At 40.6% G+C, this 24,067-nt stretch overlaps 1 protein-coding gene across 2 annotated transcripts; it reads right to left on the bottom strand.

Moving 5' to 3' along the window:
• Nucleotides 1-1,597: 1,597 nt before the first annotated feature.
• snx10a (sorting nexin 10a) lies at nucleotides 1,598-23,673 on the bottom strand. Of its 2 annotated transcripts, none has more exons than XM_032579808.1 (7): nucleotides 23,269-23,673; nucleotides 21,650-21,696; nucleotides 21,394-21,480; nucleotides 21,203-21,303; nucleotides 21,025-21,123; nucleotides 20,771-20,953; nucleotides 1,598-2,245 (listed from the first exon to the last, which is right to left on the bottom strand). In XM_032579808.1, the coding sequence occupies exons 2-7, from the start codon at nucleotides 21,680-21,682 to the stop codon at nucleotides 2,242-2,244; spliced, it is 507 nt and encodes a 168-aa protein (XP_032435699.1). In that variant the 5' UTR covers nucleotides 21,683-21,696; nucleotides 23,269-23,673; the 3' UTR covers nucleotides 1,598-2,241. The 2 variants fall into 2 exon arrangements, with proteins under 2 accessions (XP_032435699.1, XP_032435698.1); XM_032579807.1 differs by lacking the exon at nucleotides 1,598-2,245 and adding an exon at nucleotides 18,032-18,375 and having other exon boundaries at nucleotides 23,269-23,672.
• Between the last annotated feature and the right edge of the window lie 394 nt (nucleotides 23,674-24,067).

Here is a 24,067-nt window from a genome sequence, read left to right as displayed (position 1 = left end):
AAAGCCTTGTCTCGGCTCTCTCCTCCGCAGCTCTGTGCTTCTCTCTCTCTTCATCATCTAGTCCTCTCTGCTCTTCCTCTCCCTCATCTGCACCTTTCTGTTTCTCATTCTCCTTTCTCGTGGTTGACTCACCATGACTGCCTGCACTAATTTTCCCAAAAAAAGAACACAATCAAAGATGGTCATCAGAAACTCAAACCATCATGGTATATAGGTTTTTGTTGCTTTCCTAATGCCTACCTGATCTCATCACTTGTCTCCTCTATCACTGACCTCATGTCTGTCTCCTTCATCCCTTGTCTGTGGTGTTCTCCACTAAGTCATGTGGTCAAAAAAGCATTATTAGTTGTAAAAATTACAGATCTTACCGTTTTTAAAAATAATGTTTAAAAATTTGTGCTTGAGATGGACTAGTTGCTCCCTCACTTCCACCTGCATTAGACCAACCTGTTGCCTTCCCCTGTCTGTCCTGATTCTTCCTCTTTCATCATCTTCTCTTCTTTCTCTCCACCACCACAGCTGAATGACATAAATTTTGTGTTAAATAGGCTTAAAAAATACAGCAGTCAAACTACAATAGAAATTAAACTTTAATTTAAATCATCTCCTTGTTGGATAACAGTTACTGATTGGACATTACATCTGATCTGACTTATCAGATACATCACAACACCACTGTAGTGGTATTGAATAAGACATTTAAACTCAAGTGTCCCCCTGCCAAAAAGGTTGGTAAAATAGGTCACCAACCTTTTTGAGTTTAAGGGCTTTAGTGACTCTGATGACTAATTTGTCTGATACACACATGAACTTGAACAACTCATCTTTAATTAAAGAATCCATAATACATATGAGTGAAAAAAATGCACCCAGGAGGGCTAAGTGTTGGACCATAGCTGGGCACTGCCGCCACAACAGCTTTAGCTTTCCTGTGTTAATATTTCCTGAGTTTTATTTCGGTCATTCTTACTTAGTGCGCGGTTATGTGTCTGTGACAGGTTTATGTATCAGATATTCATAGAAATACAAAACAAATCGCGTCCCTTAATGGTTTAATAGGGGAGGCAACTTTTAACAGCAAATATGGGACGATTCCGTATTAGGCTAGCTGCTAGCTTTAGCTAACTTGATTATTTACAACCCTCCTGTCCTGCTAATACACGGACGGTACTTACCTACTATCTTTCAACCACATTGAAAGGCTTTTTTTCATCCCGCCAACATCTTTATCCTTCTCCCTTTTCCTTTTTCTGTTTTGAGCCCCGGACAGCTTTATTTTCTGCCGCTCCATTTTGTCAAGTGCACTACGAGTGGTAGTCTAAAATTAAAAAAAAAAAAAAAACGCGCCTGCGTACTCTTAGGGGCGCGTGCACAGCCACCTGCATGGGAAGGGAGAGCGACAGGAGGGGAGGTGAAGGAGCAGAGGGGCGCCTAATCAGTGCTGTTCCCCTGTTATTGATCATTTCATTCTGTTAATTATAGAAAATGCCAACAAGAAAAAAACATTTTTCGAGACGGGGTTTTGGCGCCCCCTCTAGTGCAGCGCCCCTATGCGTTGCATACCCTGCATACCCACTTTTTGCGCCACTGCTTCAACTATTGTGGTCCGTATCGCTGCAAATACCACAAATTTACTGTTTATTTTAATTATTTATTTTTTTATGAATCAGTGTCTAGGAACTTTTCATTAGTAATTCATAACTTCCTGTTTCTCTGTGGTATAAATAAAATATGACACAAAGGGTCATTTCGCTGGCCCACAGTTTTAAATTTGTAAATAGAAGAGAACATGCCACTTAAAGTAAGGTAAGATGTGCGTTGACCTCTATAAGTCAAAGAATATCTGCAAGACTTTATTGCCAAAAGTAGTTACTCGCCAATTCATATCATCGAAGAAAGTCGTTTCAGTCACTTTCAATGCTACATGCACACTTTTGCTATAAATATTTGTGAAAGAATGGGTCACTTTGAGGAGCTCAGTAAAATTGTAGTCATAAAATTTCTTCCAGCTGGGTTTATGTTGCGAAACTGTTTGTCAGGGGTTAGACTTAGTCTCTTAATTCCACTGAAAGGAACTCCTAACACTTCAGCATACCAAGATTTTTTTGGGACAATTTCACACATCCAACGATTTGCCAACTAAAGGGAAACTTCTCTTAATTTGAGAACATGCGGTTCTGCTGGAGTGGAATCCATATCTTGACGTGGCATCCATCTCTTGATGAGTCAGGGAATTTTCTTTTAGCTGCAAAAGGCAAACAAATGCACTATCAAGCGAGTGATCGTAATGTCCTGCCTGATCAGTGCAAAAGAACTGTCAGAGTTGCAGCAACGGAAGACTAAAAATGAGTCCCGTATGCCCCACCGTGTGAGAACTACTGTACAATAACTGCGTGACAGCACAGCACAACCAACCAGGGACTCTTTGCATTTAAATGGCTTGTTCAACGTAATGAGAACACAATTTCATTACAGGTACAATACCCCAATAAAATTCTTATTTTAAATGGAGCTCCATACTTTAAAAAAAAAACAAAAAAAACACAGCAGTGAAATCATTACAGCATTACAGTCATCAGAGAACTTGACCTACTAGAACTTTTTTCGGTACATCAGCGATCCATAGAAAAAGTAAGAGCAGGTTCTGAAGGCAAAATTCTCTTATTTATTTTAATCGGATATTATATTGATTAAAAATGCAGGCTTTGTTTATTATCCTAGGACACCCTTCCTGTACCAATTAACCATAAACCTTAGCGACAGAAGGCTGTTTAGCAATGTGGTAAGCGCAAGACAGTAAATACTGTGCGTGACCAAGGACGCCGAGGTGAAATGATACATTATATGACATGTGATGCAGGAAACGGCACAAGCCAGAAGAGCAGAGAGAAGGAGAAGGAGAGTGATAGCTCTGTAGGGAGGAAGCGAGAGACCATCTGCTGTTGGCTACCTGCTGTTCCCCCCTACCCCTCTCTCTTTCTGCACCTACTTTCCTTTTCTTTCATTTTTTTTTCCTCCCCATTTCTCCTGCAGTGTATAAAGATACTCAGTCAGTTAGAAGCAGAGACCCTGTGCATGCACACTTGGGACTCAACACACACAGAGACACACACACTATAGAGCACGGAAGCAAGACATTTCCAGATAATTTGCGACTTTAAATTTCATATATATTTTTTCCGTCAACCGGCATTGTTCCACTTCTTGTGTTATCCCTCAAGATGCTTGCCGCTTTTCATCCGCGTCTCTTTGTCACTAAACGCGCGGACGTGCAACATACACAAAGATGCAACAGACACACAAAACACGTACACACCTACTGTGAGAGGGCCTCTCTAATGGATTCTGAAGATTCCAATTTCCCCTCTGCCACCAAAGACAGAAAACCCTCTGAGCTCAATTACCCCTGTCTTACACTCACCAGACGAGACCAGACGTGAACACACACACAAGCACACACAACTTGGACGTATCGTAGCTTGTAATCATGCACGTACACGCACACACAACGGTCCTTGCACACCTTAAACCACTGTGACATGTCGAGAATCACACAATCAGCGGCACGCAGTCGGACTGAGAGGAGTATTAGTCTAAGGTAGATTTCACGTGATAGAAGCTAACTGGGGGAGGGAGGGGGAGAAAAATTGACATGGAGGTCAGGAGGATACAAAAAAAAAGGAGGAGAAGAAGAAGAGAAGGTGGAACAAAAGAAGGTAAGGTGGGAGGACAGGACAAGGTGGAGAAATATGAGCGCAAAGCTGGAGTGCTGAAAGAAGATGTGAAGGAGATAGGAGGGCAGAGAAGCAAGAAGGTGCAAGCCTTTGGGCTTTTACACAATCCACTCTTCCAGAAACCTTATTAAATTCCACAATTAGCTGTGCGTCTCAGGCTATAAATAGGCTCACTTTTTCCATTCCGCCGTGTCAGTCAGGGAGCCAGGCTTCGACTGCAGGGGGAAACAAAACAATTTAAATTATAGCGAGGCTCCCTCTTTGTCTGGCCACCCTTTTAACGGGATAATTACTAGTCTATTCATTCGCGCTCGGCCAGGGCGATATATCACCTCAGCGAGCCGCGGCCCAGCTCTCTGTGATAAACGTCTCTTACCGGGGAGGAGGGGAGGAAGGGGCGGCTGCTGAGGGTTAACGTGTGCCCGTTGATATCAGTTTACTGTCTGCTGCTGGCGTACACCAAAAGCCCTGTCTGCGTTATTAAATAGCCTCCTGCCAGATTCCGGAGAGCACGAAAGGCAACGCAAACTTGGGTTGCCAGAGTGACACCGACTCTTTCCCCCAGGGCCCCTTGCTACGAAGAAGCGAACGAGGAGAAGGAGAGATGGGGAGGCTGAGGGGATGAAAGGGAGCGATAGGAAGCGAAAGACATCTATTATTCAGCACGGCCCCGATGCCTGCATACGCACGCCATTAAAAATAGGAAATCCATAGCGGAGACAAATGGCTTCTAAATGAAGCGCTACAGGAGGAGAGCGGAGATAGGGACCCCTGTCACATGCGCTTTAATTGTCTCCCGGGGCGATAAGGGGATTTATCAAATTCATCGTGGCAGTATAAGGGCTTTTAGGAACTACGACGATGAGTGGCTGGAGAAACAACGCAGCACGTGTTTGTTCATTCAAACAAACGCCGGTGCATGATGGGAGCGGAGGGCTATTAGACAAGCACAAATATTCCAAATCTGGGCCAATTTGCTCTTAACAGAATAAAACTCAATGCATGTAATGGGTTGTAAACAATGCAGTTTAAGGGCATGTTTATGGTTAGAATTAGAGATGCATCGATGAAGCTGTCGTATCTCTAGGTTTTATTGGCTTTTGCTTATACCAATCACCAATTAGTTTTTTAAAAATTCAATGAGGTTCAAATCAAATCAGACTGGTGGTTGAATAAACCAAAGTCTACCAGGCCAAGTAGTAGGATTTTTCTCCAACTCTTTGAGTCGCTGTTTTACTCAGAGGGTATTCTATGATAAATTTTAAATTCTTTAAAAGCTGCTTTGAAACTATGAATCAGTCCAACTTCCAGACATGAGTTAAATCAATGCTGACAAGTTCAAAAACAGTCAAGTCCATTTACAATTAATGGAAAACTCATAAATTCATGTTCTGCGCAAAATCTGTATTTTAACAAGTTAAGTTTAACCAGTGCATTTAACTTTAGCAGGCTGCCAGTTTTTGTAGTGCAAAGAATACGTCTTCAAGTCGCTGATTTAAAGGCTTCTGTCTTCTGCAGCTAATTCAAGCAAAGACAAAAATTGGTCATGTTTGTTAATTAAATTGCTCAAGTTTTGCCTGAAGTTGATGGAAGCAAATTTTAAATTTTCTATTTAGTGCATCCATGTTCTTGACTGGAAATGGCATCTCCGATCCAATCAAGAGGTACATATTCCTTTTCATTAAAAATGTTACACTTCATCATTGTTTTTGCTACCACACAAAAGAAGCTTGTAAATACTTTATAATTTCAAGTCTTGCTATATTCAGTTTAGCTATATAGCACCAATTTGCAACATGTGTTATCTCAAGGCACTCAAAAAAAAGAAAAGAAACAAACAGATCCAGTCTATATACACAGATCTAAAGTCAATTATTTTCCCTTATATAAACTCATTTAAAATCAGTTGCATATGGTCAAATTCAACCCAAGTTATAAAATGTTTCTATCTGTGGAATACTTCACAAAGCAATACCTTTGTCTGAACACGTATTTTTCAATAGACCACATTTGACAGCATTACGTTATTAACTTCACAGTGATTGCTCATACTGAGAATGCCTGTGATGATAGTGGAAAGGAAATCTCAATTTATCAGGAAGAAGCTGGTGGCAGAACCTGATGTTTGATTCCTACCTAGATAAGCTATTTCTGTTATGTAATCTAGGAGAAAAACACATCTGAACACTAAATGTCTGAACTGACTCTACTGACTTTATATGGGTTTTACCACAAGCCAAAAAAAAGTCACAAATAAAAAATAAATAAATAAATTCACTGAGTGTACTGTTGCTGATGTGAATTGTCAAGGAAACAGGTCGAGATATGAGAAACAAAGATAAGAAAAGTTCCAAAAATTAAAGCCAGGGGGAAAACAGGAAAAACCGTCAGCAGTCCGTTTAGAAGAGCAGACAAAAAGGTAAGACACACAAACAAGTTCTGAGTTTCCAGGACTTGACAGTAACTGGAGGTGTACTGTCACCATAGGAACAAAATAAATTGTTAATCAAAGACATCCACAAAGAAACAAAGTGCTAAGCTAATGCCTGAAGGAGGAAGACAGTGTTTTACAACTGGGATGACTCATTTTTTAAAGGAAGTGTGACGAGTGGCATAATAACTTAGACTGATTTGTTCACCAAATTATATTACATGCTATGGCTTTAATGGCTACCGCACAGGAGGCATTAAAAAAGTGAAAGTGGAAAAACGCAGCTGAAAAGATCATTAATTGATTAACTTATTGTTATTTGGAAAACTAATTTATTTGAGGAAGCTCATGATAGCTTGGGCGGGTCAAAAAGAGACGCCATCTCCAAACCTTTATGTTTTGTTCATAATTTTTGGGCTGTTAGTTGTCGACGTTAATGTGGTTCAGTTTCAAGACATGCACTATAACCTCTGTACAGCTCGGATATTATCAGTGATATTTTTCAATGCTATGGGCTATGGTAATATACCATTAATAAATGGAGGCAGCGCAGGGAAGTACTGACAGGTTTATTTGCCAGTATTTATTTTCTAGCGTAAAAGTTGTTTGTAGATATCAGGCAGCGGAAAGTAAGCCGTGCTGAAAGCTGGATCTTTGGTACTCTCGACATTTTTCCTCCCTTCCTTCCCTCCTCAGCTATCTCCTCCAGCTCAACGGGAGGCTCCCAAAGGGGGTGAAGGAATGACGCATGGTGGTGCTTTTCTTCAAGATGCACATGGGCGCTGGAAACCCACATCTGATGGGGGGAACAGAGGGAGGTAAAGAAAGGTTGTCCTGGAGGAAAACCTGTTAAAGGCTGTAAAAGACTCCAGACTGTGGTGGAAGTGTATCTCTCAGGAACCCTAAATAAGTTGAATACAGTTAATCCAGTTTCTTTTTTATATAAAGGAAAATCTTTTTTTTTTTAGTAAATCAGTCCCTCTTTCAAGCAAATTTAGGAAGCTGCTCTAAAAGGCAGGGATATTTCTTAATTAAGAAACTCTCCCGTAAATGTTTGCTATAGGCTGCCATGTTTGTGCAGAGAGCGTATTTAGATGAATCGTCATTTCCCCTGCCACCGCATTTAAAGGATACACCAGTTACCCGCAATTCTAATTTGAGTCATGCTGTTTTTATTTGCACTGTGGTTAAATACACACAAGCACGGCTGTCACGTGTGCCCTGTTTTTCCGGCGCTCACGGAGGCATGCAGCACGCATGCTTTTGTTGTTGAGACATTACAAATGACCCCATTAAAGTTGATGACAAAAGTAATTAGCATTTAATTAGAAAATGAGCACTTTTTATTATTGTTATAATTAACCTCCACTGATGTTACAACTGACCCTCGTTGAGGGAGCAGATTACAGCAATGTGGAAAAGTGCTTGAGATAACATTTTGGTTTTATTCTGATTTTATGCAGGATGCCTCAAGTTAGACAGGTCTGACATGGATTGGGGCAAATTCGAAATGGACTAGATGTGATTTATTGTGTTGATTAGATGTTTTATGGGCGAAGGGGCTGGTGCACTTCACAAAGCAGAGGAAGCATCACAAAGAAAGAAACTTTTGTTGAAATGTTAAAGCGGCATCTCAAGACGCCGGAAGTTAAACCTCAAAACACAAGTGGGTCTTCTACATTGGCCTAAATCAGTTTTACATTGTTTAAAAGACAAGAAATGTTGTTTTTGGAGAGGGCATCACAAAGCCACGACTTGGAGAAAAGTTGTAGGCAGATCTGAAAAGCTGTGTGCAAAGTGAACAACAAATCTGACAAAGTCAAAGCAGTTTTGTCTGGAGAAATTGGTCAAAATTCCAGCAAACTGCTGGGAGAAGCTTGTTGAACAATGATGAAAGCGCATGACCCAACATAAGATAGTGGGAAATAGATGTGAACTTCTTTTGAACTTAAAAAGAAAAAAGTTTAAATTCTCCCATTGTTCTGGTATTTACCAAACGGAAATCATTCTGGTAATTCTAACTAGTCTAAAACAAGAAAAGTTAAGTTTGATTTAACGTGTCCTAAGAAAAAGTCATGTCTTTTTTAAACTTCCAGTTTAAACTATAAAATGGTCAGTTTGGGCTGGCCTTTTCTTTTTGCATTCAGATATTGTGCCCCAGAGTGTCTTGGTTTAATTTGTGACAGCGCCCCTGCTAAACAGCCTCTTTTGCCTATTAAGGGCATGAATCGAGGCAAATGAGTCATTAAGAGAGAAAAATGTATCTGCAGAGACCACAAGGATGTTTTGCCTAAGTGGAAATGTAGATGGGGGCAAAATAAGTGGCTGTGTTTTCTTGAAAGAATGCGACTGTGTGTTGGGGTGAACCGGTGAATGGGTGTGTGTGTGTGTGCTGTCTTTTGTGATGGATGAACGACAGTCGGCATGGCAGCTCATCTCCTCTCAGGCGGCTGGGTGACAGAGAGAGATGTTACAGCGTACAGACTGTACAACTGCCACACAGCCAGGGAGGCAGGTGTCTCACTCACGCACGCACGCACACACGCACACACCCCCACACCCCCACACACACACCCGAAGCATTCACCTGTATGTGGTATCAAGGCACCCCAACCAAAGCTCCACCTCCTAGGCTCTCTCCTGCCCCCCATTTCACAACCCTGCCACCTCTGTCCGCCACCTCTGTCTACCTGTCTCTCGTCCTCCTCCCCGTCTCCACTCGGCCCATGTTCCCTGTAAGTGAGCTGTCTCTTTGTGGGCGGCGGCCTCCTCGTCTCGTTCGATGCCTCAGACCTGAGCCTGTCAAATGATCCCCCCGAGCCCCCTACCCCATTCTTTTTTTTTTTTGCCTCCTCCCAATATTTCCCATCCCAATCAATAGGAGTGTCATGAATATTTCACATACCTTAGGCAGAAACGAGGGAAGTGGGGGGGGCGGAGGTGTGTCCTGGTTCCTGGGGTAGAGTGTGTGTGTGGGGTGCGGGGCAGGTAGTTGAAGAATAGGATAGAGGGGGAATGGAGGGGATTATCGCTGTCAGGGCGCCAGTGTGGTGGAGAGATGGGGCTTCTCTTCCTGAGTCCGACAGGGCCAATAACTCATTAGAGGGAGAGAAATGTAGAGGTTAGGATGTGACAGGAGGTGAGGGAGACGTGAGGAAAGCTTCTCCTCGTCTTTTCCTACTTTCTGCTCCTCTTCCCCCCCTCTCTCTGTCTTCTTTTTCTTTTCCCTATCCTCCTCATATCTCTTTTTTAATAACAAACCACCCCTCACGCACACACCGTTACATCCCCTCTATCCCCTCTTTCCCTCAGCAGCTCCCTATAACCCTCTTCTCTTCCACTCCCTTCCCCACCACCGCCACCACCGCCTCCTCCTCAGCTCCCTCCTTCCATCTGTCTTTCTTGCTGCAGTGCCCATGCTGCCAGCCAGTATAAATCACATCTCCGGGCTTGGCTGCAATGGGCCTGAAAATAAAAAGGCATAAAAGTGTCGGGATGAGCTACGGGCTGGAGGGAGGGGAGGGGGGAGAATTCCTTTATGATGGGTCTAAATCCTCCTCCCACACTGCTTCGTGCACACACACACACACACGGACACACAAACGCACACAAATTGCTTGTGGACACTTGCACGGTGTGTAGCCCCTCTTCACCTCCCTCCACTCCCAAACAGCAGTAGTTTGGATGGCTCTCTCTCTCTCTCCCCCCCCCACGGACACCTGTACAATCCTCCTAACACACATCCCCTCTCAGCCACATATCATGTAAAGCTCTTTGTTGGCTGTGATCAGAATTGAGACGTCTCCTTTCTGTGTTTGGTCTTTAAAGGGAGAGCCAGGCTAACACTGTAGCCCTGCTTCTGTCATCCGTTCCATCATTCTTTCATCGGTTTCGCAAACTGAAAGACTGAAAGAAATGTAGCGCTTCAAGAAAGTATTCATACCATTTCGACTTTGTCACATTTTTTTATGTGCGCTCTATCAGGATTTCATGTGATCTGTGATAAAAATTTGAAAATTCTGCAAATGCAAATACAGTATGCATTTGTATTGAGCTCCCCGCACCAAGCGGCCCTGGCCCAAGTCAATACTTTGGGGAATCAGCGTTCTCTGCAATTATAGTTACAAGTCTTTTGGTGCGGGAGTGCACCTGTTTTTCAGATAATGCTGCCCATTCGTTCTCTGGAAAATCTGGATACATCGTATCTGTCGATCCTTGCAACACAGAAACTCGATTGCATCGTGGTCTGGACTTTGACTGGGCCATTCTAATGCATGAATGTGCCTTGAACAGACTCTGGCTGCAGTCACATTCAATAAATTAGAATCTACATGCTGGTGAGTCTCACTTTTCAGAATATCAGTACCTTTTGTCAGTACCTTTTGAAAATAACATCAATTAAGCAGCTATTAAACATACTTTTCATTAAACCCACGTTTCTGTTTTTAAAAGTTGTTCTTTTATTGGTCTGATGTAATATTCAAATTTTATATGTTGTGTTTTCATTAAGTGTCGGCACAAAATCATCACAATTAACGGACTCAAAACATCCATCTGTGTGTAATTGATCTCCATAATGTGTTTCGTTTTGTGATAAAGCTCCTAAATAAATTGTTTTGTCAATAAAGTTCTATATTATTGAATGGGTCTGTATGTTCACTGCTGGATGGTGAACCTCTGCATAAGACTTAACTCCTTTGCCACCACAAGAGTTTTTTTTTTTCATCCATCTTTCAGTCGATTCTGGCAATCTATGCTGAATAAAAGCCCTTCCACAGCATGATACTGTTGCCTCTGTGTTTAACAGTAGGGGTGGTGTGTTGAGGGTGATGGGTGGTGTTATTTTCCTGTTGTACATGGTATATTGCATACAGGCTAAAAAACTCAGTTTGGGTTTTATGATAGGAGCACTTTTAAACGTTAAACAGAATTTTTTTATATAGTTTTCTCTTCATAATGACTTCATTTTTGTTCTTTCCTTAGAGACCAAATTTGTTGAGTGCTCAAGTAGTAGTTGTCCTGACAACAGATTCTCCTACCTGATCTCTGCAAGGCCTATCTGTTTAGGTGGGCATCGATGTCTTGGTAGGTTTGTTGTTGTACTGCAAACACTCTTTCACTCTGTATGATAGAGGAAACAGTGCTCAGTGAAGAGTCTGGGATATTGTTTTATATTTTATAACCCAACCTTGCTTTCACCTTCACAACTTCATCCTCCGACCTGTCTGCTTTATTTTTCTGTCTACGTGATTGCTCACTAATGCTCTCTCACAAACTTCCTAGACCTACTCAGAAGTTTCGTATTTATATTTAAAGCTAAATTACACACAGCTTGTTAGCTACACGCTTTCTCAAGGTAGATGCGAGTTACTTTGTGCTATTCTGTCTCCTACAATTCCACTAAAAAAATTGAAAGTTTCAATATAGCAAAATATGAAAAAGTTCAAGGATTACGAATCCTTTAACAGGGAATTAAAGTATACAGAATAACTGAAATGTCACATGGAACCTTACACTACTTCATTACATCTAGGTTTAATGTAGATAAGCAACAAGGGGGGGGAGAATAACCTATGAAATGGACATCGTTACCCCTGATAGATTTATTGTGGGGATGAAGATCAAAAATGGAACATCAGTCGGAGAGTGAGCCTTCACCAAGTACCTAAAAGCTTTCTTTACTGTCTAAGATGGATTTTACAAAGATCTTGACCCTGAATTGTAGCACAAAGGAGAGCCACTTCTGTGTGCATAATGGCAATTGTGGGCAATTTATGATCACTCTGGCCCCCATCCATGTATCGTTCTGAGTAAATAAACCAATAAAAAATGATTGAGGTGGCCTACAACATATTGAAATGAGCCACACACTGGCAGAGATGCATTGTTAAAGTTGTTCCAAATGATTATGGTGAACGAAGATGGAGGTGAGGGAGAGCGCAGTGGATGGGGGAACTCCATCACCTGCTAAAATTAACCTATAGCTCCGAGTTCTACTTTAATCTACGTCCTGATGCGCACTTTGTCAATTCTATTAGATCACACTGAGAGCGGGGAATGAGCACACATGCGCGCACGCATCCACGGGGCGATGATGATAATGGTGAGCGCCTCCCCAGGTGGAGCCCATTCAGTCACGGCGGGAGCCATCTCAGGCCTAATTATGCTAGCTTTGGCGTTTTTAAGTGTATTGATCAAAACGCTGAAACAAGCGAGAAATGCTTATCAAGCTGGAAAAGAAGAGCCCTCAGGAGTTGTGTGTTTGTTTACGTCTTGTGTATGTGCGTCCTCCACAGGAGTGAGTGAGAGTGATGTCGGAGGGCTGAGAGGTTGTGAGATATTGGTGGTTGTAAAAAAGTGCAATTCTGAGGTTTTGAGTTATTAATTACAGCCACCCTTACCCCTACGTCTTCTTTAACAGCCATTAGAAATACAACCACAATTTTCTTTTTTTATACACAGAAGCACACTCCTGCATGCCTCGGAATGTAGACAAACACATGTACACATGAGGAGAATCATGCACACGCACGCACACCCCTACAGAAATTAGCTCACCCGTACCAACACTGAGCCCTACAAAACCCTGCTCTGATGAGCAAGCTCCCGTCGACCTTGGAACTCTCTGGAAAGACAATGCAAGGGGAGGCATGCTGCGCAAGGGAGGAGGCCGGGGGAGGTGGTGGTGGGAGTTGATAAGATGGAAGGGAAGGGAGGGAGACAATAGATGAGAGGAGCAAGGGATGGAGAGGAAAAAAGGGGGGAAAAGGTAGAGCGTAAGAGGAGCCGTTCGGTGTGGGGCAGGAGGGCAGCACTCCCTCCCCTTCTCTCCATCTCGGCTCATCTCGAATGCAAATGTGGTTTTCTATACGGTTCCTTTGTGTCGCTTCTAACTGCTCCAGAGAGAAGCAATTACAACTGCTCCATTCACTCAGAGAGAGAAAGACACGCATGGCTGGAGAGGGGTAATTAATAAAGAGATGGAAAGGGGGGTTGGGGGGTGAAGTATCAGAGGGCAATCGCGTACCTGTGGAGGATCTTCAAGTCGAGGTTGAAGAGGGGGATATTGATTTGAAAGCAAGTCTTGCCACTGACTCAAATGGCAACAGTAAAGCCAGCCCGGCTAATAATTTCTGGGTGAAGAGTCAAAGGTGAGAGGTTATTGGGATTACAGTGAGAGTTTTATATGGGAAATGTGTAATACAACGTGAAAGTGGGAGCCCTCAATTAAATATGTCACATCCATCTCCCAATCACAGAGCCTCACAGCCGAACCCACACAATTTATTGAATCAAAAGATCCAGATATGAGCTCACCCTCCACTCCGAACAGACCGCTGCTGCGTCTGACTGCCGTCACAGTGGCCAGGCACAGCCGCGAGGTATGGAGGGCGCTTCTTTTTATGGCAGTCATTTGGGCCGCTAATATGTCATCTCCATTAGCCGACTTTTAACACTCTCAGATAGATGGCCCGCTGACATTTATCTGTGCATGGGTCATATTTTAGCTGCTAAACGGTCTGTGATGTGCGGAGTGAGTGCAAAACCTTGGCATGTGTATGTTTTAGGCATGTGGTGGCGGTGTTTGTGGAGGGAGACCCATTGACTTTAAATGATAGCTTGTGCAATTACACTTAAGACGGAATTATCCAAAAGACAATAGACTTGATGACTTTTGACCCCAAAACAACACATAACTGCACAGTGCACACACAGGTGCCTTTCTCCTGATTTGAACTTTACCCTACAAAGCTATTTTTTTCCCATGGCCTTCTAGAACTAGTCAATGTCTTTCCCATTTTACTATGTCCCAGCCTTACTCCAAATTGGATTAAATTAATCTCTTTCTTCAAATACAGTATACACCATTATGACAATGTTGGAAAATGTTTGTGTTTTGCAAATGAATTAGAAATAGAAAACCAAGACATCACATTCAAGCAAGTATTCGCAGCCTTTGCTTGATACCGTGTTTATACGTATTTGGCAGCTTTTACAATCCAAAGTCCTTTTGAATGTGATGTCACAGGCTTTGCTCACCAATCTCTAGGCAGTTTGGCCCACTCTTTCCAGTACTTCTCCAGCCCCATCAGGTTGGATGGGAGACCTCCATGCAGCCATTTTCAGATTTCTCACCTTTTAGATGTTCACCTGTATTCAAGTCTAGACTCTGGCTGCCATGTGTCTTTTATTAAGGAGTGGCTTTCGTCTTGTCACTATCCTATAGAGGCCTGATTGGTGGATTGCTGCAGAGATGGTTGTCCTTCTGGAAGGTTCTCCTATTGTATTAAGTGGAATACAATTTATTTTTTCAAACTGTACTAAGTTTTCAGGGTAAGACGGTTCCAAAACATTTGATAATGTATGTGTTTTGTATGGAAGGAGCAGTCAGTCTCTCCACAGAGGCTCGCTGGGAGCTAAGGGAGAAGATTGAACTCTTGATACATCTCTTTAATACATCACCTCTGAACCACAATAAAAGTGCTAACATTCCTTACACTAGTTGTATCTCTGGGAACCGGACATAGAGATCAGCACATGTAATTCTCACACTAGAGGGAATATCTTATTACCCAGCTGTAGTTCAGCTGGGGAAGTCATCAGCAGATTTAAATTTATGCTTAAGTAGAAAAAACTAAATTCGGTCACACCGTTACATAAACAAAATGCTGGGTCTTTAAGAAATAAAATGGGATTTTGATTTCAGAAGTGGGAGGGGACACACAAGTGGCTCCTTTTTTGGATTAAAAACTTTCTTTTGTGCTGATTTTACCTTTGTGTGTAGGGGTGTGTGCGTGCGTGCGTGATTGTGTGTGAGAACTGCTCTACAAATGAAGATTTATTAATTTACTGACTGAGTGTTTCTTAATTTTGCCAGTTCATCACAGAAATCTCTATATACTGTGGTCATCATACACTGGTCAGAAAGTTGATTGCTGAATTAGATAACTGTTAAATGCAACACATTTTATTTTTTCAAACTATTATAGGTTACAAAACATTAGATGATATATGTTTTTGTATGAAAGCAGCAGTCTGTTTCAGGATCTTTACATTTTTTTCTCTGATAATAGAAAAAAATTGTAAAGAGGAAATAGATTTTGGGTCAATAATACAATACATTTTAGTTTTTTATATATATGTGTATTTACAATCTTTCTCAAATTCGAATATCCAGACACTGAACCTAATTTTGTTTTATTGTACTTGAGTATAAGTTTAAATCTGATGATGACTTCCCCAGCTGAACTACAGCTGGGTAATACGATATTCCCTTTAGAGTGTGAGATTCATCCTTCAGATTGTTTATGATAAATTATGGAGGATTGCTTCTTTGGCCATACAAAAAAAAAAAGCCCATAGAAATCCTCAAGCTCTAGACAGAAGCCTACGTACTTTCTCAACAGCCCAACATCTGACGCACAGGGAGTCAGGGTGTGCAGCATCAGCAGAAAAAAGAGCAAAAAAAATAAATAAATAAAAAATAGCCTCCCAACTACAAAAGAGTACAGGTAATTAACTTGTGGCCTACAGGGAGATGATGAGGAGAACAGAGGGAAAAAGTGAGAGAAGTAGAAAAATGGGTGTGGAAGTGAGTGCAGGGGCAGGGTGAGAGCTACGCAGGCTAATTGCTGGTATGGATTTTACCATTGTTGGCTTTTGTACGGTCAAGGAGGTGAGTCCATTCCCCTGTGGCGCCGTCAGGTGAGAGACTAAATGAGCTAATAATTTACACTCATAAACTTAAACCAATATTGACGGTCACCCACGTATATTGAAAAGCATTAAGAGTTTTGTGACAGTAAAGCAGCTGTAAATATGATATACCAGTCCTGTCATTTAACTCTGCACATACATCACCTTTCCCCTCCTACGCACAGAAGTATCCCCGCCATTAAAAAGCAGCGAGTGTGTTACGTACAAGACTCTTGGTCACCTGTCCAAACGCACTGAAGTTGACTAATGTGATAGAAAATTAACAATTAAATATCACACGGGCCCAGAGCCATCGCAACGTGGACCGTTCACAACCCAGTGGACACCCTAATTGCTTTCAAATACAATTGGGTTTGGGCTTTGTTTGGTGTTTTTGAGGTATGAAGCGCATCAATGCACACTGGAAATTGAGTTATAAATTACCAAGCTGAAATAGACATGTACCGTGAATACTCAATATCCAAATGCTGGTTGGTCCCCCCCGCTCCCCCTTCCTCCATACTCCCTTCCTTCAAAACTGCAGATGTGCACACACACACACACCCACACACACACCCACACGCACACCCCCCCACACACACACCAGATGCAAACGCTTTCAGCTGCATTTCATTTTTGCAGAAAAATTGACCCGCTCTGAACCAAACTGTGTGTGTCATAACTGTATGCTTGTCAAGGGGTGTACACTGATAAGGTCAGCCTTAACAGCAAACAGATTGAGAGCTCCAAACACAAACCAGTGGGACTGGAGCGGGGGGCGGATGACAACAAGATGAGGAGAGGAGAGAAAATGTTCACTCATGCACAGCTTTCGCTCGTGTGCTTTCACAACTGTCAGTGTTGCGCGTACGTACGCAACAGTGTTTGCAGTGTGAAAAACAGCTCAGCGGCTGGTGTGTGAAGTCGCTGACAGCTTCATTATGGCCTGTGCGCACAGGGAGATGGTGTGATCCAGAGGAAAGAAGAACAGAGACAGGACGGGCCAGGTTTAATGTAGGTGGGGGGAGCATCCTCATGTCCTGTCCAGTGGTTGGTTGGTGGGGGCAGCTGCTGTCTTCTGTAATGAGCAATTGGTTCCTCCAATTTAAAAAGGGTGTCAGGTACTGTTGCATCCTGGGAAAGTTTGAAGTTCAAAAGTAGTCTTGACTAGTTCGACCGATCTCATCTAGAATATTTGAAATGTAACAAACATCTCCTTTCAACAGCCAGAAATTGGACAGGCATACAACAACGTGACCAAGTACACAAGTGCTGACAAATGTTAATGTGCAAAATGTCCTAAATTTTATTGAAGCATCAACCCCACACTGAAAATGTTAGAAATGTTCTAACATTAATGTCAGGAAACCTTCAAGACATTAATGTATCACAAATGACACAAGTATTACTGAACCTTTTAGATGCATTTTACTTTCTCAGTGGAGTTTCAGTAACTTCAAATAATTGCTAGGCTAGAAATCAGATTTGTCAGGGCCATTTCTCACCACTGCCCAGAGGTCTGGACATAATTTTTTATCTTATAGCCACATAGGAGGATGTAAAAGCAATACATGCAAGAACTGCTGCTCAAACTTGCATCTTGGGGTTCAGGCTACATAACTGGAGATGAAAATCTCAAATCAAACTTTAATATGTGCACGCATACTCTGGCTATTTTAAGTCCGTCTTCCAATCAAATTATTTAGGTATAAGGCCACCAAGTTTTCCTAAAACTGCAGAAATATTCCCTTACATAGAGGGCGAGAGGATGTTAATGTTCTGCAATGCATATGGCCTTCATTTCTGAACAGCCAACTGTTTCAGTTTAAGATGCTGTCTACACTCCCTCTACTGGAGTGTTGGCACAATGCAAACATGTACCATCGTCTTGCGAAAAGCAAATCTAAACTTTGGCAAGTAAAAAAAGAATATGCATATAAAAATCCACAACAATTTTTCAAAGACAATTTGTTTATTCTTTAACCATAACATCTGATTGGTTAAAACATATTTTATATATTGTATTATTAATATATTGCATTAATAATACAATTCAAATATTAAAACAATTCAAATCTTGCTTACTATACAGTGCAACACTGAAGCAATAACAAAATGCATCTGAAATTTTTAAGAGTTCTCCGTAACATACATGTTATATAGTTTTTAAAAAAATGTATATCAAACTTCCTCCTCGCAAACATACCATTTAAGTGACAAAGGTCTTTGAGTACAATGAGGTAAAATAAAATGGTCCAAGCAGGACACTGAACATAAAATTTTTTTTTGCACTTTTCTGGTCAAACATACCAAGACTTCAAAGACTATCGCCAACAGGCAGTTACACCAATTTATAATCTGAGGGAAGGTAATGCAGGTTTTAATACAACTACTGTGCATGATATGGAAAGGAGAATCCTCAATTAGGGGTCTCTTTCATTTGAATGATGAAAAGGGACCGGACTGTCTCGAGCCATAGCATCGATGCTCAATCCCAGATCTGAAGATGCAGAGCTGGACAATGAAAAAAATTGCAAAATTAGCATCTAAATTGCACAAGCTACAAAGTTTAGTCAAATGTATTTGATTCTTTAGATTTAGTCATGTTACAACTACAAAGAATGAACTTCAAGTGTACACAACTCCTCTCTCCCCACTAAATAAAAGCCAGTGCAAACAGATGCCTGCTGGATCTATAGAAATAGTAACAGTACAAATTAAGCAGAGTATAAATCTGGCTGTTCTGTAAATACCTCAGAGACTTCATAGAAAACTGAACAGGCATCATGAAGACCAAGTGACAGTAGAAAGGTCAGAGAGGACACTGATGTTTAAACCAGAGCACCGTCACAAGATTCAACTTTAACATTTAAAATATTTGTCTTCAAGACTGAATTCTGCACAGAAAAATACAGACTGTTCAATAAATAAAACCACATTCAATTTCAACAACTGTGTGATATTTTACATTCGTCCACCACAATCCAAACGACAACTGCACATTGAACGTTGTGACTGATGTGAATATAAAAAAAGTTCAAAGCATATTACTTTTACAAATATCGCTGTGGGGCAGAGTCCAGGTCATTAAAATGATTATTACACCGAAATTAAATTACCTATTCAGTTTACTACCTCTTAAAATCCCACACTCTATATTTAAAACCCTGGACAAAATGATAAACAGCTTTATTTGGGAGGGGGAAAACTAAAATGTCTGCCCTAAAACTCCAAACTAAAATAGAATATGGAGGATTACGACTACCCAACATGCAACTTTATCAGGAAGCTTTTATAAGCGCACAAATAACATCACTTATGTTAAACAACCACAATAATCCGACCTGGGTGAACTTGGAAAGTGAAATAAATGCTCCATTTAAAGCTTTTGATTATCTATCCCAACATCCAAATGATGGAGTTAAATCCAATCCAATTGTCAACCACACTAAAAACGTTTGGTAGCATTTACATAAAAAAGCAAACACCTGTCCCTTCACTCAAGGAACAGCCTCAGTGTGGAATAAGCCAAAAATAAAAATAGAGGGAAAAATGATCTTTTGGAGGAATTGGCATACAAAAGGGACTGACAGTATAAACTGCTTCTGCCAAAATGGTAGCTTACTGTCATTTCAACAACTTCAAGAATTATACAATCTAAACCACAAAGATTTCTGGAAGTTCCTACAAATTAGGGACTGCCTCACAAAATTAAAGAATCCTGAGGGAACCATACCCACGGAATCACCAATATACGCTATGTTTAATAAAACGAAAGATTCCCCAAGACGAGTAAGTCATATTTATAACTATCTGATTGAGAACACTTGTAACATTAATACAGGACTTAAAAAGCTATGGGAATCAGAATGAAACAAAAAGTTCACAGAGGAACAGAGGGGTGCAACAGTCAAACAAATGTTAAAACCCATGAGAGATGCGCGCTCCAAATTCAAACAGTTCAAAATTTTGAATCGATTATATTGGACACCAGTTAAATTATTTAGAGCTAGAATAAGTAACTCTGATATTTGCTGGCGATGTAAACAAAGTCCGGGAGACATGCTTCATATGTTCCTTATGTGTCCGAATCTAATCTCTTATTGGCAGGAGGTTATGGGAAAAATTAACAGCACACTTAACTCCAACTTATTCTTGACACCTACATTGGGACTTCTTAACTTCTTAGATTATAAGGTCGGAATAGGAACAAAGGAAGCAAAATGGTTAAAAATTGCCCTCACCACAGCAAAGCGAGTTATATTAAGACACTAGAAAGGTCAAAATATCCCTACCTATACAGAATGGTATGCGGCACTTTTAGAAACCGCCTCTTACGAACGACTCATCCACAAGATAAACGGTCAGATTGAGGCGTATCAGAGTACGTGGGAACCATTCTTAAAACCAGAGAGATAAGGCTCAAACACTATTGGTCCAGGATAAAAGAAACAGTGTGTTTGAACTTTTTGTTTACATTATTTTATTTTATTTTTATATATTTTCTTTTGCTTTAGCTCCTTTTGTTGGCTGGGGTGGGGGAAGTACGGGAGGAACGGGGGAGTTCAGCGGGGAAAATGTTAAAACTCAGATACTTCTCTGTATAACTACTTAATGTTGTATACGGTACTTTACAATACCGATATTGTCAACATCGGTTTCACTGTATGCTTAATTGTTGAAGGATTTAATAAACATTGAAAATTGAAAAAAAAAAAAACAAGGCAGAAATCTGAAGAAAGTAATTTATTAATGGTCCTAATCATCTTTTGTGTAATTCACATAATCTTAAGTGACTTACTTTTTCATTAACAGCCCATTTAAGTATTAAATATTAAAGAAAATCTCAAGGTCAAAAAAAAAAAAAAAAAAAGCATATTACTTTTGTAAGCCACTGTGAACATCTCACCTCTCACAGTCCGAGTCAGAAGAACTCTTGTCCTCTGAACTGCTTCTGGACTGTTGAATAGCTTCAGCTACAGTGTACCTGGTCTTACCAAGAGCACACCTTTCAATCCTTCTGATACCGAGTTCTGACTGGAGGAAAAGATGGAGCCGACTATCTGATAACAATAAGGGACTCTGAAAAACACTGGAAAAAGAAAACTGCATTGAAACATCTCAGTTAGCATAAAAAAACAATACTTTTATAGAACTACTAACTTTTCTAGAAACTCCTGCAGGCCCTTCATTCTTTTGGATACTTGCTCTGTGTTCTTCAAACTAAAGAAGGGATTCCAGGGTGGCAACTTGGGCAATTCTCTGCACAGAAAACGAAATATTTTTACATGCATCTAGAAGTTTATACAAGTTTATACAAGATTCTTCAGTTTAAACGTACATGATCAGAGCATTCCCCTTCAGACAGTGACGCAGCCAAACGAAATCACTGTAACGCCGTCTCACATAGGAAGTGTTCTTTCGAAAACACATGCTGTTGGTCTGAAAGAGAAATATTTGTTCACTTATCTGATCGAACAGGCTTACTGACAAAAATAAAGCACAGGTCAATATTATGTCAAAAACACTTGCTTGTAAACAGATCTCGTAGTCGACATGAGTGTGCCAAGGGTCAACTTTGTGGAGTCTAGGATCTCGAACACAAACGCTAACAAATTCCTGAAAAAGTCAGTGGGAAAATGAGAATCCAAATTTCTCACCAAGTTAAAAAAAAAAGAAAGGAAAAAAAAAAAAAGAGGGTGGTATAGGGGGGTTTCATCTGGGGCCATTTTCAGTACTTCAGTTCAATCTGATTCTGAAGATTTGAAGAATACATTTGAATACTTACAGTTTTTGAGAAATTATCCAGAATACTGTCCATTACTGGTACAAGTTCTGTATAGAAGGTAAAAAAAAAAAAATTATATTGCAAATCCAACTTTTCTTCCAAGTAGAAGACCAGTAATAACATTCCTTCAAAACACTTTATACAATTTTTTTTTTTTACTTTAATATCCAGCAGTTACTCTAAAGAAACATCCAGTATGGGTTTCACACATGAAAGTCACTTCCCAGCCACCTCCTTTTGCTGTGTAAATAATCGAGGGCTTTGGTTTAAACTAATCCAAATGTGAACCTAGCGTTGGAAGAAGGAGTGAAGTGATGTTTGAGAACGGAGCTATAGACAGAAGTCCACTTATCTCATCTTGACCAAGCCATTAGCTTCACGTTCCTAGGATAAACTAAATCCCTTTAGAGACTCACTTTAAAGATCTTTGAATATCTCCAAGAGTAGCCTACCCCTTAAGGACGGGGTGTGTGGGTCTATTTGTTGCACAACTGCTCCCATCACATGGCCAGTCACATATACAGGCCTCTGCACATTGCCAACATGTGTTTTTAGACACATTACTTGAGGCATGCCTCAAGCAGAACTGATCAATAGAACCAAACATTGTCAGTCCATGTCTAATCTGTAGATGTGCTCTGCAAAACTACCGCATGAAGTCACAAACCGATCCAGTAATCTTTCTGCAGGACAGCATTACTGTCCTCATGTTGAGTTAATTGTCAGTTCATGGCACAATTTCTTCACGTTGAGGAAAAACAGCTCTTTGTTGGGACAGTCGATTGTCTTGCATAACGGTGACAAACCAGGAACATTTATTTTGATGCCATTTGAGTTTAATTTAAAAAAAAAACCAAACAAACAAAAAAACAGAGCTAACCTTGCAATATTCAAAATTACAACCCAATTAAAACCTAGAAGACTCCGGCGTCATTTTTATGTGCTATAGTTATGAAAACACTGAATCTCTTAACAGGAAGTCCAATTTGAAAGAAAAAACAGAAGTTGACTAAGGACAAGAAAAGACTATCCATCTTCAGACTGCAAAACATTGTCCCCCTCTAAAGCCATGGTTTCAGACTTTGTACAAGTACCACTGTTACATCGGACATCTTTAGTAGTACTCGTTTTGCAAAGTAAATCAGAAGTTGCTTTACCACAGTAACCGAGCTATTAAAACATAAAACTTAACCATGTTGCATAAGCAGGTTGAGGAATCAGAGGGATTTACCAAATTAATTATTAATACACGTTTGCAACAACTTCATGTGTACAGTCAAACATTTTGGCAACACATCCAGATCAGAATTTTCTTCAAGAATTTGATTAATTTATATAAAAAAAATAAATAAGTAAATAAAGGAACAAACAGTTGATTAGACTATCCAATTTAAATTTTAGTCAGAAGACCACAACCAAAACTAAAGTCAATGTAAGATATAAACGTTGCACTGCTTCAAGATATAGGGTCCTGAGTCAAACCTGCCAGTTAAAACTAATTAAAGACTCAGCGCCTCGCGGTATAAGCCGATTATTCGGAGTTGATAAAACAAAATATTAATATTTCAGAGTTCAAAATTCGAAATTACATAGACCTTATGCAGTTAAACAATTCCTACCTTCGTTCTCTTCAATTTCAGAGACTTAATCCGGTGTTTGTGAACAACCGGGACCCAGGTGGCTCAGGGCTCTGGCTTGCAGCTCTGCCCCGCCTGGACTGCAGCTCGGCTGTTAACCACTAACAGCTCGGTGAGACCTGCTTCTCTGAAGCACACGATGCTTCAGAGAATCAACAAACCACTTTCCTTTTCTCTGAACTTTTATTTCCCACAAGCCGGGGATATGGGGAAAAGTAGTGACGACCTCTGTCGATAGGAGGGGATAATTTGTACACCAGCACACCCATTTGTCCCGTAATCAGCCTGGTGGGAACGAAGCTGAAGTTGGTTTCCGATTCGGGAAATGGCTAAAGGGCGATTCCACCTAATTTTTCACTACCTTCCGCATCTTTAATCGACTCTAGTTTAAAAACTACAACACCTAGACTCTTCAAACCTGGACTGGATTATTCTGCTTTAATAGCAGAATATTTAGAACCGTGTTTGGGATTTGTGAAACCTTGTTCTGATTTGTGAAACTTCAAAACATGCAATTTTTTACTCTTTTTTTGCATCTAGCTCATATTAGAACTGCTCTAATTCCAAAACCACAACACCTAGAGTCCTAGACACTTCAAAACCTGGACTAGATTATTCTGCTCTAATAGCAGAATATTTTAGTCCATGTTTGGGATTTGTGAAACTCTTACGTGATTTGTGAAACTTCACTAAAGTTTAGATTACTATTCACACTTGTTCCATGGTGTTTTTTTTTTAAATTCAAATTCAATTCTAATTCAAAACCACTTTATTAATCCCA

Source organism: Xiphophorus hellerii, chromosome 13 (genome assembly GCF_003331165.1).
Source record: "Xiphophorus hellerii strain 12219 chromosome 13, Xiphophorus_hellerii-4.1, whole genome shotgun sequence".
NCBI lineage: Eukaryota > Metazoa > Chordata > Actinopteri > Cyprinodontiformes > Poeciliidae > Xiphophorus > Xiphophorus hellerii.
Note: the sequence above shows the minus strand (reverse complement) of the source record. Positions and strands in the feature narration are given on the sequence as shown.

Bases quoted from the DNA above. Each gene is read 5' to 3' on its own strand.
- snx10a (XM_032579807.1), bottom strand. From the start codon at position 21,682: ATGGACAGTATTCTGGATAATTTCTCAAAAACT. The intron at 21,481-21,649 runs GTAAGTATTCAA...TGACTTTTTCAG, and splicing joins TGGATAATTTCTCAAAAACT to GAATTTGTTAGCGTTTGTGT. The intron at 18,376-20,770 runs GTGAGATGTTCA...TTCATTGTCCAG, and splicing joins TCTGACTCGGACTGTGAGAG to CTCTGCATCTTCAGATCTGG.